General features: G+C 37.1%; 1 protein-coding gene across 11 annotated transcripts in view; it reads left to right on the top strand.

Annotated features, from left to right (window-relative positions):
- Positions 1–892: 892 nt before the first annotated feature.
- DLG1 (discs large MAGUK scaffold protein 1) overlaps positions 893–19,094 on the top strand; it is a 288,831-nt gene continuing 270,629 nt past the window's right edge. For 6 of the 11 annotated variants that reach the window (XM_068546482.1, XM_068546488.1, XM_068546489.1 and 3 more), the window contains exons 1-4: positions 1,339–1,718; positions 1,975–2,059; positions 2,174–2,223; positions 3,247–3,378. In XM_068546482.1, coding sequence (XP_068402583.1) covers positions 2,205–2,223; positions 3,247–3,378 — 151 coding nt within the window. In that variant the 5' untranslated portion in view covers positions 1,339–1,718; positions 1,975–2,059; positions 2,174–2,204. The other 5 variants (XM_068546483.1, XM_068546485.1, XM_068546486.1 and 2 more) reach the window with 5 other exon arrangements.

Raw genomic sequence — 19,094 nt, forward strand, 5'->3', positions numbered from 1 at the left:
TTCACTAGCCCAAGGATACTGCCTCGGTGAAAGGCTATCTGGTTTACTGGCAAGAGCCTTCCAGTGTTGAAAGACATGATCACCGTGGTTCCAGATCTGTCACTAACTCTGGGTGATCTTAGGCAAATCTTCTCTGGACCTCAGAGCAGTGAGGTGCCTGCTACACAGAAGAGGCTCGAAGACCTGGGAGTGACTTGGAGAGCTTTTCCCGATTCTGTTTCGACAGCCTGGGAGGCTCAGACCCAGAGCGGGGTCCTGGCCGGGGCCAGTAGTCCCGCTTCCAGTTGCAAACGAAACTTAAACTAGCCGCGGCAGCTGACTTGCGGCTTGGGAGGCGGTAGCTACAGGTGAGTTCTTAAAGGAGCAGCCAGAGCTTGGGTAATACCTGGAGCTGTTGACTGGGCGGGGGTTGCAGGCAAGGGGGAATGAATGAGTGAGTGAAAGAGGGAACCAATTTTCTCTTCCCATCCTTAAATGCATTCATACTTGGAATTAATCACTTAGACTTAAAAAATTCTCTAGTGAAACCCTCAAACTCTTATCAGATTAACTAATCTCCCTATTTTACCTACCCTTCTTTAATTCAATCCCCCCAAAACTTTTTACTGAGGGGCTAATAGTAACTTTTAAAATATTAGTACAAAGTGTAAGAGTGCAGAGACGGCACCCCTCCCCCCCCCACCCGCCCAAACGCCTCCCTTTCCCCTCCTCCCAGGCTCCGCCCTTTCCCGCCCCCTATTTTGGGTGGTGCTGATGATTCCTCCCGGAGAACACTTTTCCAGGTTGGGGATCCACCCCCGGGGGTGCCAGGCACGTGTTTAGTGAGGTTAAAGGGTGTCTCGGAATGTGTGTCCTGGATCTGGCGTAGGTGAAGTCACGTCTCTCTTCCGACACCCTCACCCTTCCTGGCCTGGTGCGTTACTCGCTCAGAATCGCGGGACACACCGGTGGGCTAGGGCGAGGTAAAGGCGGGCTCTTCCAGGGCCCCCCCGGGCCACCTGTAGAGTCTGTGTGTCAACTCCTTTGTCCTCAGAGCCACTTCGGTGGCCGCCCCTTTAAGCGAGGAGGTGCACTTAGATGCTCCCCGGGTCCCCTTTTGCTTCCCCAGCCCCCTCCTGGCCTTCCTCCCCCCACAACCAAGGTAGCAGCGCTGGGAGCCCGGGGCTCGGCGCGAGCCGCCTCCTCACTTCCCATTGGCTGCGAGCGCCGGGAAAGCGGTCACGTGGGGGCGCGGCAGTCCAGATCTAGGGCCGCCATCTTGGCGGAAAGTTTGGGGGGAGAGCGGTTGGGGGCGCGGAAGGAGGCGAGGTTCCGGGGGTGGGGCGGCTAAGAGCGGAGAGGGCGAGCGGGCTAGCGGGCAGCGGCGAGTGTGGAGGCGGCGGCGGCGGCGGCGGCGGCCGAGGAGGAGGAAGAGGCAACGGGGGTGCGGCCGCCGAGGGGAGCTCCTCCCCCGTTCCCTCACCCCCCCTCTGCTCAGCTCCGCGAGCCCCGGGCGGGGCGGGGGACGTGGAGCGGGGCAGGGCGGGGGAGCCGCCCCGAGACCGCCCGGGGTGCACCCCAGCTCCGAGCGCACGCCACTCGCTGGAACTTTGTGGCCGCGCCGCAGGTGTGGGGGCCCGCGGAGGTGTGCATGTGGGGCGCGAGGGCGTCGCGGAGAGCGGCCGCTGCCCTGTCCGGCCCTCGCTGGAGTAGCTCGGAGGAAGCGAGCAAGGAGACAGGCAAGCGAGAGGAGGGGGCCCGAGCAGGGCGGGGTGATCAGTCCAGCTGATCCCTTCTCCCAGTGCGCTACAGCCGCTGCTGGCTTAGGGGCCAAGGGTCGGAGAGCCTCTTCAGCCCCCCAGTAGCAGGTGGGGGGTATGTATACTTCTGCCGGGGGAGGCTGGCCCCATGTCCAGGCATTTAGTGCCCTTTGGAGAGGGGGCAGCTTTCGAGGAGAATTTGGCATCTTGCTTCTGTTTGCTCTTACATTTGCAGGGGAACCCAACCTTAGGTAAAAGCTTTCTGGATTGACACTGCTGGATTGTGCGGCTCTTCCTTTCACTTGGGAAAACTTTGCCAGGTGGGCTTTTCAAATAGGGCTAGGAGTTTTTCGATTTGAGAGTTAGGGGGAAATGCTAGTTTAACCTCGATTCTATTCTTTTCTAAATTTTTTTAATGTTTTGTGTTCTTAAAGGTGTGTGCCCTCTTCCTGATTCTGGAGAAAAATGCCGGTCCGGAAGCAAGGTGAGAATTTACGTCGGAACTCTTCTCTGGGTGTCTCTTGCTTTTCTGTATGTCTGTTTTGTGATTGCTATGTTTTAAAGGTGTTTGTATAACTCTGATGAGACAGCACAGCCCTAGCCTTACTACTTAGGGAATCTAAGCCTCACATCATTCAGACGATGGAAACACCTAAATGTTTGTCAAGCTTTTTTCCTTGACATCTCTCTAGTGACTGGAGAGGCAATTAACATTTTCCCTCTGAAATGTCTTCTTAAAAACTCTGTATTGGTGTTTTAATATTTCATTTTATCGTTCTTACTAAACACTTTTGTGAGCGAATGTGGGATACTGGTTAAGAACTAGTAGTTTTGAAGCATGTAATATTTGAATTATAATGACAAATTGTAGATATTCTGCTTTTGTATATCAGATCAGCTGAAACAGTGTTACTAATACTTTGATCAGATGATCACTAGTACACATTTATTACAAACTGCTCACCTTCTTCCTTTATTGTAACACGTTGAACATTTTTTGGATCATTCTAGGGAATATATATATGTGTACATGAACATAGTGGCATGGATTGACTTGGAGAATGTTGGGAATTGTTTAGGTGCCTTGCAGAATCATTTGCTGCATAGCTAGTTTGTAATACTTTCTTGTAAATGTATAATTTTTTTTAAACTTTTTATTCTTTTGGCTGGTTGGGTATTAATTCCTGCGCGCGGGCTTTCTCTAGTTGCAGCGAGCAGGGGCTACTCATTGCGGTGTGCGGGCTTCTCATTGCGGTGGCTTCTCTTGTTGAGTTGCACGGGCTCTAGGCGTGCGGGCTTCAGTAGTTGTGGCACGCAGGCTCACTAGTTGTGGCTTGTGGGCTCTAGAGCGCAGGCTCAGTAGTTGTGGTGCACGGGCTTAGTTGCTCTGCAGCATGTGGGATCTTCCCGGACCAGGGATCGAACCCGTGTGCCCTGCATTGGCAGGCGGATTCTTAACCACTGTGCCGCCAGGGAAGTCCCTAATCAGACTCTTTTTTCTTTTCAGATACCCAGAGAGCATTGCACCTTTTGGAAGGTTATCGTTCGAAACTAAGCCAAACAGAAGACAGACAGCTCAGAAGTTCCATAGAACGGGTTATTAACATATTTCAGAGCAACCTCTTTCAGGCTTTAATAGGTGGGAATTAAAACTTTATTTGTGACCATTATGTGTCAGCTAGGCGTAATGCTGCTCTGAGTTCATTTATTTTAAACTTCAGAGAGTGATATACTTGGTTCTCTGTGAGGCATTCAATAACTTGAACATCCAGTGAGTTGTGTATTTTGATACTTAGGCCAGTATTCTTTCCAAAAGTATCTAATAACCAAAAAAACTTTCAGTATGATTATTTCAGTGGTCTTTGATAACAGAGTTTAACGTCCTAACGTTAAAAGATGAAGAAGTTGCAAAAATGTTTCAGGATCCAAAAAGTAATGACTGAATAACTGTTAGCTTGTTTCTGTATTTGACTTGCTATTTCTCTGGAATCCCTGAAAATGTTTGAGGAGTTCTGCTATGTTTAAGAACATTCATTCCCTTAATATAGACCTCTGTTTAAACTTGGCATTCGTGGAGTCAGAATTTTAGACCTGGAAAATGATTTTACAGATGATCTTGTCTAATCTTATTTTACAAACAAGAATATTGAAACAATTTTATTCTTAACTGTAACTTAAATTTGATGTGGTGCATTGTTTTAAAGGAGAATTGAACACATACATAGTCAAGAGTGCTGAATTCTACTCCTGACAGTGCCATTGATTGAATGATATGGTACAAGTCATTTAATCTTTTCTAAGTCGCTATTATCTGTAGCATGTGGGTGCAATGGAACAGTGGTTTTTAAGCCTTTTTCTAAAAAGTAGTTAGACCCCTTTTTAAAGCAAAATCTTATATTTTGTACATAATCCCCAGTATATAAAACAGGATGCTCTGTCTCTGGCCCTCTTCTCTAGGTACCTTGAAAAGTATACAAACCAGTGAACTAGAAAAATTGTCTCTTTCAATTCTAAGAATAAAATGTGTTTTTATTAGTCATTGGCTATATAACATATTAAAATAAGACATATATTTCGTTGTATTACAATTTTTTCCTCAGTAACTTCAAAGTAGTTACAGCCTTATATCTGTCTATTGATGGAGTAACTTTTGATGTGGCTTGAGGGCTACTTTCAAGTTAATGTATCCTGTCAAATAACTTATTGGTAAATTGATACTATACTAAATTAGTTTTAGAATTAAAGAAGACTTTAAAGAAGATCACTCAATACATCTGAATAATTTTTTTAAATTTAGCATTATTATAGACTTTTGAAAATATATACAACAAAAGAGAGAACAGTATAATAAACTAGTATATATCTGTCACCCATCTTCAAAAATTACCAACATTTTGCCTTTTTTGTTTAAACTGATGGACATTTTTTACATTTGGATTTCTAAGCTCTGAGGTTTAAGGTCCAAATGGATGATCAAATTGGATTCCTCTGAAAAAACAAAAAAGGAAGGGAAAAATCATTTTTAGTTGTTTGGTTTTCTAAATCACCATTAAACCTAGGAGTGTTTTATTTAGTAGGGTCACTGTTTAGAAAAAAATAGTATGACTTGTATGTCTTCTTTTACATTTGGACATAGATGGAGTCCTCTGTGTGGAGTCTGCGACTTAAGAAAATTACACTTAGATTTCTCCATAGATTGGAGGTAGATTTACTATGTTCAGGGGGATTTTTTTTTTTTTTTTAATGTATTCTGCTTGCCTATTTTGAATGTATTTATTCTTATGCATAATTGAATTCTGATAGAGTTAGTTTTCTAATTGTGAGTTATATTTGTGAATCTTCTTTGTCCTGTATAACTTTATTGGTTGTGAATTTACTTTGATATTTAGATTTACTTATATTTTAAGATTTTATAGAATGTGGGATCAGATTTTGGTGTAAGAAAAGTGTAATAGATTTTAGGAATTTTGAAATGCGTAAATTTAGTAGAGATTTTTTGTGTTTCCATACTGTAATTGAATTAATTGTTGACACTACTAAATTAATAAATGCATTTTTTGGTGCATGCTTAAGTTGGGTTAATGTATTAATCTTTATTCCTTTTTTTGAAAATTTTTAGGTCAGTAAGATTTTTTTTGCTTTGCGCCTGTACCATTGGTTTTGAAACAGTGTGGTAATGTACTTTAATCCTGTAAATTACCCTAAGCTAAACTAGAGTCCACTGTGTTCATAGTGTGTACTAAAAAATTCTGTGTTAACTGTGTTTTCCTTTAGTAGGTAGCACTCTGTCCTCTAAGGTGATACCTGTGGACCTTTGGATTAAAGGAGACATGGGGTCTTGACCACTAATTGTTTGAAAGTCCTATGGTGCTTAGGTTTTTGACTTCTAGAGTTTGGAAATCATTTCCTTAGGCTATAGTGAATTATCTAGTTACTTCTTTGGACTTGCACTCTGCAGTGGTTATTTATTGATTGATTTCTTGAATTGGTAGTTTGAATCGGCTATTTTCATGCATTTAAAAAAACTTTGTGTGAGGCCCTAGGGGTTTGGTGTTATAGAAATGTTGATTTCCCCCCCCCCCCCCTTCTGTAGTTGATATATTATTAAGATTAGGTTTCTGGTACCTTCGGGTTATTCAGAGGAACAAGCATGCACATATTGCACTACATCTGTTCTAAGATACCAGTTTTTAAAAATTTTGGTATCTCTGAATTTGGGATGCATTTTTTTTTTTTTTTTAAATGTAGACACGTTTTTAAATTTATTTATTTATTTATGGCTGTGTTGGGTCTTTGTTTCTGTACAAGGGCTTTCTCCAGTTGCGGCGAGTGGGGGCCACTCTTAATCGCGGTGCGCGGGCCTCTCACTGTCGCGGCCTCTCCCGTTGCGTAGCACAGGCTCCAGACGCGCACGCTCAGTAGCTGTGGCTCACGTGCTCAGTTGCTCCGCGGCATGTGGGATCTTCCCAGACCAGGGCTCGAACCCGTGTACCCTGCATTGGCAGGCAGATTCCCAACCACTGCGCCACCAGGGAAGCCCTGGGATGCATTTTTTAACGGATATATATTGGCAATGGTTTTACATTCTTAGTGGCATGTGAAATAATGGTGCATTTTACAGTTGATATCCTCCATATCAATATCCTCAATTCAGTGAAATATGGCAATCATTGTTCTTGCCCTGATGCTTGGTAGTATCCTTGAAGGATGACTTGAAGATTTAAAAATTATTGAAAACAGAAAAGTTTTTATTAACTCTTGAGTTTCAGCTAAGTTGTTTCTTTAAAGGTGAATATTTAAATTATAGCTTAAAAAAAAGTCCATGAACTATACATTTGTTTAAAATTTATTCCCAAAACATCTGGTGATTATTTTTGTATAAATGGGAGATAAAGTCTGCCTAATTTTAATCCCTGATTTAGGTGAGAGCAGGTTGAAAACTAAATATATTTGATTTTTGTATTCTCATTTTGTGTACTTATATTTGAAAATTTTGTGAGTAAAATAGACTGGATATGGTTTGATAACAGTCAAAGCTCTGCTCTCCAGGTCCGTAGTGGTTTAAGGTCATTTCTGATTCTCATGTTTGTCTGGGATCTGAGAGGACCTCGGTAGTCCTCAAAGATTTCGTACCAGTCTAGACCCCTGGGTTTACTTACGGGATAAGAGAATTCATCTACTTTCCTTGTGCACAGGAGAAAAACCTGGTCTCAAGATCAGGCTGGCTTTAGAGACTTTAGTGAGTGAGTCATTTGATTTGTATATTTTGTCTGCGATAAATAGCAAGCTTATTTTAATGCACTATTTTATTTCTGCAGATATTCACAGTGAAGGTGGGTTATGTAATAAAACTGTCCATTTCTGAGATTTTTTAGCTTCTAATTCATTTATTGCTGCTTTATTAACTAACAGTTTCACTTGCCCTTGTAAACATGGTGAAGGACATTTTAAGTTTGGAGATACTGAGTTTCAAGTGTGACTTCTTTTTTGTTTTAATTGTAAAAAAAACATAAAATCTATCATCTTAACCATTTTTAAATGTACCAGTCAGTAGTGTTAAGTACAGTCATATTGTTGTGAAACAATTCAGAACTTTTTCATCTTGCAAAACTGAAACTCGATACCTATGAAGCAACAACTCCCCTTTTCCTCCTCCCTCCAGCCCTTGGTAACCACCATTCTACTTTCTGTATCTATGATTTTGACTACTGTAAATACCTCATATAAGGGAAATCATAAAGTATTTGTCTTTTTGTGACTGGCTTATTTACTTAGCATAATGTCCTCAAGGTTCATTCATGTTGTAGCATGTGATAGGACTCCCTTCCTTATTAAGGCTGAGTTATATTCTTGTGTGTTGGAGTATATGTATATAAATGTGCGTATGTGTCAAATTTTTGTTTATCCTTTCCTCCATTGATAGACATTTGCGTTCTACCCCTCTTGACTATTGTGAACAGCGTGGCTGTGAATGTGAGTGTGCAAGTATCTCTGAGAACCTGCTTTCAGTTCCTTTGAATGTACACCCAGAAGTGGGATTGTGGGATCATATGACAGTTACATGTAAAATGTTTAAAGAACCACCATAATGTTTTCCGTAGAGATTGCACCATTTTATAATCCCACCAGTGGTGCAGAAGGGTTCCGGTTTCTCCACAGCCTTGCCAACACTTGTTGTTTTCAGTTTTTTTGATAGTAGCCATCCTAATGGATGTGAGAGTATGACTCCTTTCTAAGTATGTAAGAAGTAATAATGGCTAACATTTATTGAACACTTTCTCTGTGCTAATAAAAGTATCTCGTTTAGTCATCATAATCCTATGAGGCATATATTCACTTATGAGGTGATGATACTATTTTATAGATTAGAAAAAAGGAAATGAGAGATTATGTAGCTTGCCCAAGGACTCTCACATAGAAAATTGTGGAGCCAGGAATTGGACTCAACTAATCTGAGTCCAGAGCCTCTTTTCACCTTCAACCATTAGGGTGTTCTTTATCATAAGTTGAGTATTTTAATGTGACTATCCTATGACTGTTAGTCATATAGTATTTAAAGCGTTGGAATAATTTATCTTGGACACTGGCCTGACATTTATTCTCTTTTTAGTGTGTGAAACAACAAATTATAAGACAAGCAAATTATAATACATACTTTAAAATTTTATGTACTTTTCTCTTTGGGAATCGAAATGGCTTTTTAAATGTACGTTGGTTTAGATGAAAGCCTGAGTAGGTTTGACTATTGTGTATTTTAATTTATAAGAACATTGTACTTAAACATAGTGATAAAGAACACTGACAATATGTTTAACATACATGTTGATCTGTAGGGTCAGTGTTTTTAAAACATGGTTTTTAAAATAGTTTTTACTTTGAAGGAGAATGTTTATAATGATGGAATGATGTTTATAATGATGGAATTTACACACTTTGAAAGGTGTATTTACTTAGTAATCAAAGTTTACAAACTTCCAGCTATAATGGTAAAATGTCAAAGTTCCTTAGTTTTTTTGTTTATTATTGGTCCCAGTGATGTAATTTTTTAGTCTGTTGGTAACTTTGTGCACCTGCATGTGTGTGTGTGTGTGTGTGTGTGTAACTTTGTAGGCTAGGTTTGAGAAAGGAAAGCATTTATAACAGGATATGGATCAGACTGTTGACTAAAAATTATGGAATTGGAGGAAAATTTTATTAACTTTTCTGTTGGTGGTTTTGATTGAATTGGATTGTTATTTATTTGTTAATAGTTTTACTTACTCCTGCTTTGATTATGCTGAATCTGGTTGAATTCTCTTTAGAACTTTGCAATCACAGAGCTGTAAAAGCATCTGTAAATATTTCTTCTAGTCTAAGCTATTTCATCTATGTAGGGATAAATTTTTTCCTACTAAAATTTTCCTTTTCAAATTATTTTTCCAATGCACTATCCAGGTACTGCATTTAGTTGTTATGTCTCTTTAGTCTTCTTTAATCTGGGCACATTTCCACAGCCTTTGTCTTTTATGACATTGACGTATTTGAAGAATACAGTTCCCCTCTGCTCTTATTTTTTTTATATATAATGTTTCTCATTTTAGTTTTGTCTGATATTTGCTTGTGATTAGACTCAGGTTATGTATTCTATATGGTTCTGTACATCCAGAGGTACATGATGTCTTCTGCCCTTCATTTGTAATGTTAATTTTAATCACCCAGTTAAGGTGTTGTCTGATTTCTCTGTAGTTACTTTTTCCCCCTTTGCAACTTATAAGCAATATGTGGGGGAGACAGTAACACCTTGCATGTACCCTGTTCTTTAACAAAATTTCCATCTAGACTTAGCATCCATTGATGATGCTTGCCTGAATCAGTTTCTACTAAGTTGAAAAATTATATATATATATTTTTAACAGCAGCACTTTTCTACAGTTTCCAGCTAACACTTGGCATTTTACTGTAATTAAGAGCACTCCTCTCCCATTTATCTATCTATCTACTTACCTAGCTAGCTAGCTAGCTATCATATTTCTTTCAGAGGTGGATAATTTATTACCATCCTTAATGATTTTGGTGTTCAGATTGTCTCAGATTTGCCTAGTAGGAGGCTTCTCAAGCTTGCTCTTATGACTTTATGACATGCCCTCATTTTTTTTTTTTTTTAGCACTTTCTTACTTTTTGGCATAACAAGATGTTCCAGGTTCATCTTGCAGATATCCTGCCCCAGCCTTAGGATCAACCATTTCTTTGAGAAGCTCTGGTTCCTTTTGATACATACCTTGTTTTAAGGAATACCATGTGACTGTTAGTCATATAGTATTTAAAGTGTTGGAATAATTTATTTTGGATACTGGCTTGACATTTTTTCTCTTTCTAGTGTGTGAAACAACAAATTATAATACATACTTTAAAATTTTATATGTTTTTCTCTGTGGGAATCAAAATGGCTTTTTAAATGCACGTTGGTTTAGATGAAAGCAGAGTATCTGTGCCTCAGTAGGTTTGACTATTGTGTATTTTAGTTTATAAAAACATTGTACTTTTAGTTAATTAACTGATAAAATTTTTCCCTCTGAAATGGCAGGGTTATATTTCATTGTTTTTTAGCTTTCTAGTTGCCTTCTCTCTAACCCTCCAAAATGGAATTTATAAACATTTAAGGTCAGATACATGTACTTTATATAAAATATTATAAGCAAGAAAATTCTCACACCAACACCTGCTACTTCCATAGGGTGAATATCCTTCTAGAATGCTATTCTTGTGTATATATACACACTTTCATTTTGCAAAACAAACTCCCTACATAAATAAAACATAGTATAATTGTTTCTATAATTCAGTGGGAATTGATACTTAAAATCAGTGTATAAAGTGAAAAATATCAGATTAAAATTATCCTTAAAAATCCTTCAGGAGTTTAACACTGTCTGTCATTAACTACAATACAGTTGTTTTTCCCTGTAGTGGAAAGAAATCATTGGTTTCAGCCAAGAAAAATCTTTTTTTGGCTGCCGTCGGGTCTTCATTGCGGCAGGCATGATCCTTCGTTTGCGGTGTGCGGGCTTCTCTCTAGTTGAGGCGCATGGGCACGGTAATTGTGTTGCGCGGGCTTAGTTACCCTGCCGCATGTGGGATCTTAGCTCCCCGACCAGGGATCCATCCCACGTCCCCTGCATAGGAAGGCGAATTCTTAACCACTGGACCACTTGGACCAGGGAAGTCCCGAAATCATTGTTTCTTCAGTTGATCAACAGATGAAGTAGTTGGCTTGTGTTTAAGTGACCTCTTGTATTAAAAGCGCATAATTCTAGAATCACATTCAGCACAGTGAGATATAGAGAGATGCTATGAAAATGGAGACTGCCTGAGGGAACAGTCTCCTCCCTTCTCATCTTTTATTTGCTGACATTTACTTACTAGGTGGACTGATGGGTAGAATTGCCCTTTTTTTGGTGGAAAGAGGTGCTGTGGTTGAATTTGCTTAAGTGTATACAGTGTGACTTCTCTGTGCTATACATTTTAACTATTTTTATCCCACAAAATTTATCATTATGTACCTTTCCGTATCAATGGATTTGTACCATTTAAAGACTGTGTTTCACTATATAGATTTATTAATAGTTAAAATAGTAGTTAAAATAGTAAAAATAGTTAAAAATAAATAGTAAATAGTAAAATAGTTAAAATAGTAGTTTTATTAATGATTTCCTAGGAGCATTTTAGGTATATAATTTTTCTGAATTATAAACAACATTGCATTTGTATATGCCTCTTTGTTCTGCATCCTTGATTATATCCTTTAGGTAAGTTCCTAGAATTGAATTGCTTAGTAAAAGGGGATGTGCAATTTAAAAAGGCTTTTGATGTAATTTTTTAAATTACTGTCAGAAATGTTATGTCAATTTAATTTTTTAGATATTATGTGGAAGAATGACTAAGTTACTGTACCTTAAGCACTACGGAGTATTATCTATCTTTTTAATATTTTCTATTCTGAAATGTGGAATACACCTTCAGTCATTTTGATGTTTTATTATGTATTTCTTTGAATAAATAAATAGCCAACGATGTAAGAATTTTCTTACATCGTTGTTTATTTTAATTCCTGTGAATTATTTGTTCATGTCATTTGCCCCTCCAACCACTTTTTGTTTGTTTGTTTGTTTGTTTGTTTTACGAGTTTAATAACAAACAAATTAATAAAATACATAAAAATGAAACACTAATATCAATAATCACCATTTATGTAAGTGTTATAGGTAGAAAAATATTAGGAAACTAGATTCAATTTGTCAAATATTTTAATCCTCAAACACTTTTTTTCATTTTTTTCTTAGAGGTATAAAATCTACATTAGAGATACCAATTCTGTCTGCCTTGCAAGTTGCAAATAGCTTCCATTGTTTGTCATTTGTTTTTAAAATTTAATTAAAAAAACATTTATATATGGTTAGATTTATCAATTTTGTTGTGCTTTTACCCTTGGTATTATGCTTAGAAAGCCTTTCCTATCCCTGAGATTATAAAAATCTTTACTATATTCAAATTCTGTCATGGCTTCTTTCTTTAACGTTTAAATCCTTAATACATTTGGACATTATTTTGAAATACAGTATGAGATTGCTTGTTTTTATAATATAAATTCATTATTATGCTCCCTTAAACATTTAAAAAAATTATTAGACTTTTAACTTTTTCAGCAGTTTCAGGTTTACAGAAAATTGGGTGGAAAGCAGAGAGTTCCCATATCCTTACCACCCCACACTCCCGTTTCTCCTCTTATTGACGTCTTCGTTAGTGTGGTATATTTGTTACAGTTGATAAGCCAGTATTAATATATTGTTATTAACTAAAGTCCATAGTTTACAGTAGGGTTCACTCTTTGCATTATACATCGATAAACTTGACATACACATTTGTTGCTTTGACAAATGTATCCACTATTACAGTATCATACAGAATAGTTACACTCCCCTAAAAATCTGTGTTCCACATATTCATCTCTTCCCTCCCTACCCCCAAACCCCTGGCAACCACTGATCTTTCTGCTGTCTCTTGCTCCACGTGTTCATCTCTTTCTCCCTCCTCCTGATTCCCTGGCAACCAGTGATCTTTTTATTGTCTCTGTAGTTTTGCCTTTTCCAGAATGTTATATAGTTGGAATCACAAGTGTGTGGCCTTTTCAGATTGTTTCTTTCACTTAGCAATATGCATTTAAGATTTCTCCATGTCTTTTCATGACTTGATAGCTCATATCTGTTTCAGTTTAAGTTTTTAAAGACTTTATTTTTTAGAGCAGTTATAGATTCACAGCAAAATTGTGAGGAAGGTACAGAGATTTCCCATATACCCCCTGTCCCCACACATACATAGACTGTCTTACTATCAGCATCTCCCACCAGATTGGTGCATTTGTCACAATTGATGAACCTACATGAGCACATCATTATCACCCAAAGTCTATAGTTTTACCTTAGTATTCACTCTTGGGGTTGTACATTCTATAGGTTTGGACAAATGTATCATGACATATGTCTACTGTTATAGATTTATATTTGTATATATCCACCACACTATACAGAGTAGTTTTACTGCCCTAAAAATCCTTTGTACTCTGCCTATTCATGTCTCTTCTACCTCCAGCCCCTGGCAATCACTAATCTTTTTACTATCTCCATAGTTCTGCCTTTTCCAGAATGTCATATAGTTGGAATCACACAGCATGTAGCCTTTTCATGTTGGCCTTTTTCACTTAGTAATATGCATTTAAGTTTCCTCCACATATTTTTATGGCTTCATAGTTTTTGTTTTTTCTTTAATTTTTGTTTTTGTTTTTTAGTGTGAATAATATTCTGTTGTCTGGATGTACTGCAGTTTATTCATTCACCTATTGAAGAATATCTGGGTTGCTTCCAACTTTTGGCAGTTACGAATAAAGCTGCTGTAAACATCTGTGTGCAGGTTTTTGTGTGGACATAAGTTTTCAACTCATTTGGGTAAATACTGAGGAACATGATTGCTGGATTGTATGATAAGAGTATGTTTAGTTTTGTAAGAAACCACCAAATAGCTTTCCAAAGTGGCTGTATCATTTTGCATCCCCACCAGCAGTGAATGAGAGTTCCCATTGTTTCATATTTTTGCCAGCATTTGTTGTTGTCAGTGTTCTGTATTTTGGCCTTTCTAATAGATGTGTAGTGGTATCTTTTTGTTTTAATGTGCATTTCCCTGATGATGTATGGTGGAGCGTCTTTTCATATGCTTATTGGCTGTCTGTATATCTTCTTTGCTGAGGTATCTGTTAAGGTCTTTTCTTAATATTTTTTCTGTTAACTAAAATATTACTTACTCATAGATTAGAGATATTACCTATATTATATTAAATTATTACACATTCTTGAGCCTGTGTTTAGACTTCCTATTCTGATCCTGAGTTAGTACTGCCTTATTTCTTTAGTTTGAGAAATGTTTTATGGTTTGTGAGTTTCTCTGTTTAGGATGATGTAAGTTATCACTGAAAGCTAGAAAACTTTTTCTCAACTTCCTTTGAGGGAATTTCTGGAATTCTGTACTTCCCTTACTCCTAGTGTTTGCAAACTTAGAATTTTAGCAAGAAAATAATAAAGAAATTTTTACTTAGATTTGGAGACTTCTGAAATACATGTAATCTTAGAGATTTCCAAATAAAAAATTTTTTGTAATAGATAGGAATGATTCTCCTCAGTTCTGTTGGACTAATTAGTTGTGTTTAAGTTTAATTTTTGAGAATTTTTCTATTGTACGTGTTATAGCTTTGTGACCTTATAATTTAGATCTTTGTTCAGGAACTGCACTTGTGGGGACCCAATTTAGTCCAAAACAGTGAAAGCACCTGCAGACTATAAATGGAAAATGAGGAATAGACTGTGATAATACTGATCTGTAGGCTCGACAAAATTAATATTTTCAACTGGGAGTCAACTAAAGGGTAGTTTCCCTCTAACGCATGTTTTAACATTCCTGCATTTTCTTGTTTTCTCTTCTTGCTTGCTTTAGTGCATCATTATTTTCAAAGTAAATAATTTTTTTCAGGGTGATAAAAATGTATCAGACATTTTAATTATATGTCTGGTATATATCTGGGTGAGCTGTATGTATTTTTGGATGAGTATGGGATCACTCTTGTCTATTTAATGGCAATCATTTTAACTACTACTGCATTCTCTCATTTTCTTTACACTTTGATTTACTATGATTTAAAATATAGCTATCAAACTTTTATAGAATTCTGCCTTTTTAGGTGCTTTAAATTGGAAAACTTTAGGTGTTGTATAATTTTTTTCCTCAGTTATCTCAATCTCCCGAAGACATTATGGTTGTATCTCATACTTTAATTCTCTTATTTCTCTTCCAGAAGGTATTCACTCCATTAATATATGTATTTTAAAATTAATTAATTTATTTTTGGCTGCGTTGGGTCTTTGTTGCTGCTCGTGAGCTTTTCTCTAGTTGCAGCGAGCGGGGGCTACTCTTCGTTGCGGTGCGCAGGCTTTTCATTGCGGTGGCTTCTCTTGTTGCAGAGCACAGGCTCTAGGTATGTGGGCTTCAGTAGTTGTGGCACGCGGGCTCAGTAGTTGCGGCTCGTGGGTTCTAGAGCACAGGCTCAGTAGTTGTGGCGCATGGGCTTAGTTTCTCCGTGGCATGTGGGATCTTCCTGGACCAGGGATCGAACCATGTCCCCTGCATTGGCAGGTGGATTCTTGACCACTGCGCCACCGGGAAGTCCCTCACTCCATTAATATTTATTGGCTGAATGTCTTAAGTGTTCAGAGTAAGCTCATTAATTTAATTCTTTACTTTCATGAAGTTGGTCTTTTGAGAATAACTTGGATTTTCAGACATTGGCATGTTGCATAGACTTTTAGGAAATAGGAGAGATTGGGATTATACTAGAATTTACCATGTTTGTTTTTGTCTTATATTTGTGTAGTAACTTCTGTTTTACTTTAGACTAGATATCTTATGGTACTCCATGTTATACTCCTGAGTTTAGAAAACTCTAAAGAAAAAGTAGAAGATAATATTTTGAATTCTAGAATGTTACTTTGTAGAAATGCTAATCTTGTCATAATGATAATCTAACCTTTTTTTCTAAATCTTTATAGTTATGATCAGTGATAATAATTCTCTTCTGACATATAAAATGTTGATTATAAAGAAGAGGGACTGCATGGGAAATATAAAATATTAATACTTGGGGCTCCTAAGAAAAGCTCAGTCTGTGTGTGCAGTTTTTCCAGAGGGTGCCTTTTTTGATTGGGTGCACCTTTGAAAAAGCATCACTGATACAATTGAAGGAATTGTAATTGAGAAATAGTTTCTGAAGGAGTGTTATTATGTTGCTCACCTCCATTGTCTCGGGACACCCTAAAGATGAAGAAATGTGGTGGACAAATGAAATAAAGTGTATAAACTTTGGAATGTTAGTCGAGATGGAATATGGGTCAAGATTAAAGATGTGTGTGTGTGTGTGTATATAAATACATTTTTTTAAGGAAAGTGATAATAACTGTGACAGACTGTCATCAGAAATGTCACCACACTGTACATATGTTAACAAATATTTCAGTACTTTTGCTTATGGTTTTAGTTAGCCAAGTATGGTAACTAATCTCTTTTTAAGTTGGGTCTTATCTGGCAATATCAGTTATCCTGACCCTAGTAAGAAACAGATATCTAAATAGCTAAAATATTATAAAACCCACATATTGTATCCCATGCACTTTACTCATTTAAACTCCCCTAGACTCTCAGCTCATTTTTAAAAATTGTGATAAAATATATATAGCATAAAATTTACCATTTTTAAAATAAGTGTGCAGTTCAGTGGCATTAAGTACATTCACGTTCAGTAGCTATCACCACTATTCATCTCTGGAACTTTTTCACCATCTCAAATTGAATTTCTTTACCCATTAAACAGTAACTCCCCATTCTCTCCTTATCCCAGTCCCTGGGAATAACTTCTCTTTCTGTCTCTGTGAATTTGACTATTCTAGGTACCTCATATAAGTGGAATCATACAATATTTGTCTTTTTGTGTTTGGCTTACTCCACTTAGCATCGTGTCTTCAAGATTCATCCATCCATGTTGTAGATTGTATCAGAATTTCATTGCTTTTAAAGGCTGAATAATATTACATTGTTTGTATATACCACATTTTGTTTATTAACCGTTCATCTGTTGATGAACATTTGGGTTATTTTCACCTTTTGGATATTGTGAATAATGCTGCTATGAACATGGGTATATAAATATCTATTTGAGTCCTTACTTTCAATTCTTTTGGGAATATACCCAGAAGTGGAATTGCTGGATCAAATGGTGAGTCTGTGTTTTAATATTTTGATAAACCACCATACTGTTTTCCACAGTGGCTGCATCATTTTATATTCCTACCAGCAATGCACGAGGGTTTAATTTCTCCATATCCTTATCGACACTTGTTATTTACTGTTTTGTTGATAATAACCATCCTAGTGGGTGTTTACTCAGCTTGTTTTTTCTTAAATGTGATATCCTTAATAATGTGGATATTTGGTTCTCTAGTCCATAGGAGCTCAGATACAGCAAGTTAGAAAGGACTGTTCGATAGATTAATGTAAGACCTAGAAATGAGGTATTTCAATTGATAGTAGCAAGCTGCAAGTGAGCTTTTGAAAAATTCATAATAAAGTGTAGGGAACACTTTATTACTTGACCATACTAGATAGTAAAGTGTTACTCTGAATTATATTAGTCTAGATCTCTGTTGTCCTCTACTGTAGCCATTAGCCATATGTGGGTACCTAAATTAATTAAAACTAAATAAAATTATAAGTTCAGTTCCTCAGTCACACTAGTCACATTTTAAGTGCTCAAGAGCCATATATAGCTAGCGGCTACCATATTGGACAGTATAGCTATAGAACATTTATCACTGCAGATAGTTAGTTTGGACAGCACTGGCCTAAAATTTTAAGCGATGTTATTAAAGGACAATATATATCAGTATTTCTGCTAGTTAATTATAGAATGAAAGGTCACATAGAAATTTAAGGTTTGAAACTTGACTTACAGTATTGGAAAATATAATAAAAATTTTATGTAGTGATGTGGGCTATTCATATTGAGACTGGTAACTAACCAATTGATCAACACTCATTTAGTGCTCTTGGGGGGGCATAATACTGTACTAGGAGCTCTGTTTTTTGTTTGTTTGTTTTGGGGGGGTAAGAGATCTCTATAGACAGGTAGGTAGATAGATCTACAAATATTTATCTCCTACATATATAAAAAATATACCTCTTACATATATAGAAATACATGTCCTGCTACATAAATATATACATACTCTCACACACATATATATCTTCTAGAAAAAAAATTTTTTCCCTAATATTTTCTGGAAAATAGTCTGTATTTAAGTTTCCCTGTTCTTGTCACAATGTCTTTTGTAGTTCATCCCCCCTCCCCAACCTTCCCCAAACACACACACACACACACACACACACACACACACACACACCAGTTAAGGCTCTGACATTGCAGTTAGTTGGTGTGTCTTTTTTGTTTCCTTTATACAGAAATTCTTACTTTCAAACAATTTATTTTCCCTTTCGTGACATTGCTTTCTAAAGATACCAGGCCAGTTGTCTTGTAGAATGTCTCCCTCTGAATCGGTTTTGTTGATTGCTTTTCTGGTGTCATTTAACTTGTTCCTCTGTCCCCTGTATTCCCTCAGAACTAGAAGTTGGTTCTAAAGACTTGACTTAGGTTCAGATTAAACAATTTTTGTTTGGTAAGAACCATTTGTAGCTAATGCTCTGAATTTGAGTTTTTAATTTTTTCCATGATGGTTATGTGAACAGTTTTATATAGTGATTCATGGTTTATAAAATGCTCTCACATACAATTTTCTGCAGCAATATTAACATCCTGTGAAGTAGGTCGATACTTTTCTCACTGTCAGACCTGAGTTTTTATTAGCCCTTTATCTAGAAAGTTCTACAATTCCACTGGTTATCAAAACTAAAAAGGGAGTTACTTTGTCTCTAGTATCTTCTGATGTTGTTTTTTAAGGGAGATACTAATCTTTTCATCATATTGAGAAAACAAGAAATAAAAGTTATTCTTTCTAAATATTATTTACAGTTATTTTACTTGATTCTATACAAGATAATACCCCATCTTTACTGTTAAATAGTAATTTCCCTCCTTTAAAAAAACCAACTCAAAATTATACCAGGAGGTGAATAAAAAACTAGTAGTGGTGTACTTAAACATGATATAACTACCACTCAGAGCTTCTGAGCAGCATGAATAACCACTGTTAATATACTAAGTTCATATA

This window comes from Eschrichtius robustus, chromosome 6 (genome assembly GCF_028021215.1).
Source record: "Eschrichtius robustus isolate mEscRob2 chromosome 6, mEscRob2.pri, whole genome shotgun sequence".
Classification (NCBI taxonomy): Eukaryota; Metazoa; Chordata; class Mammalia; order Artiodactyla; family Eschrichtiidae; genus Eschrichtius; species Eschrichtius robustus.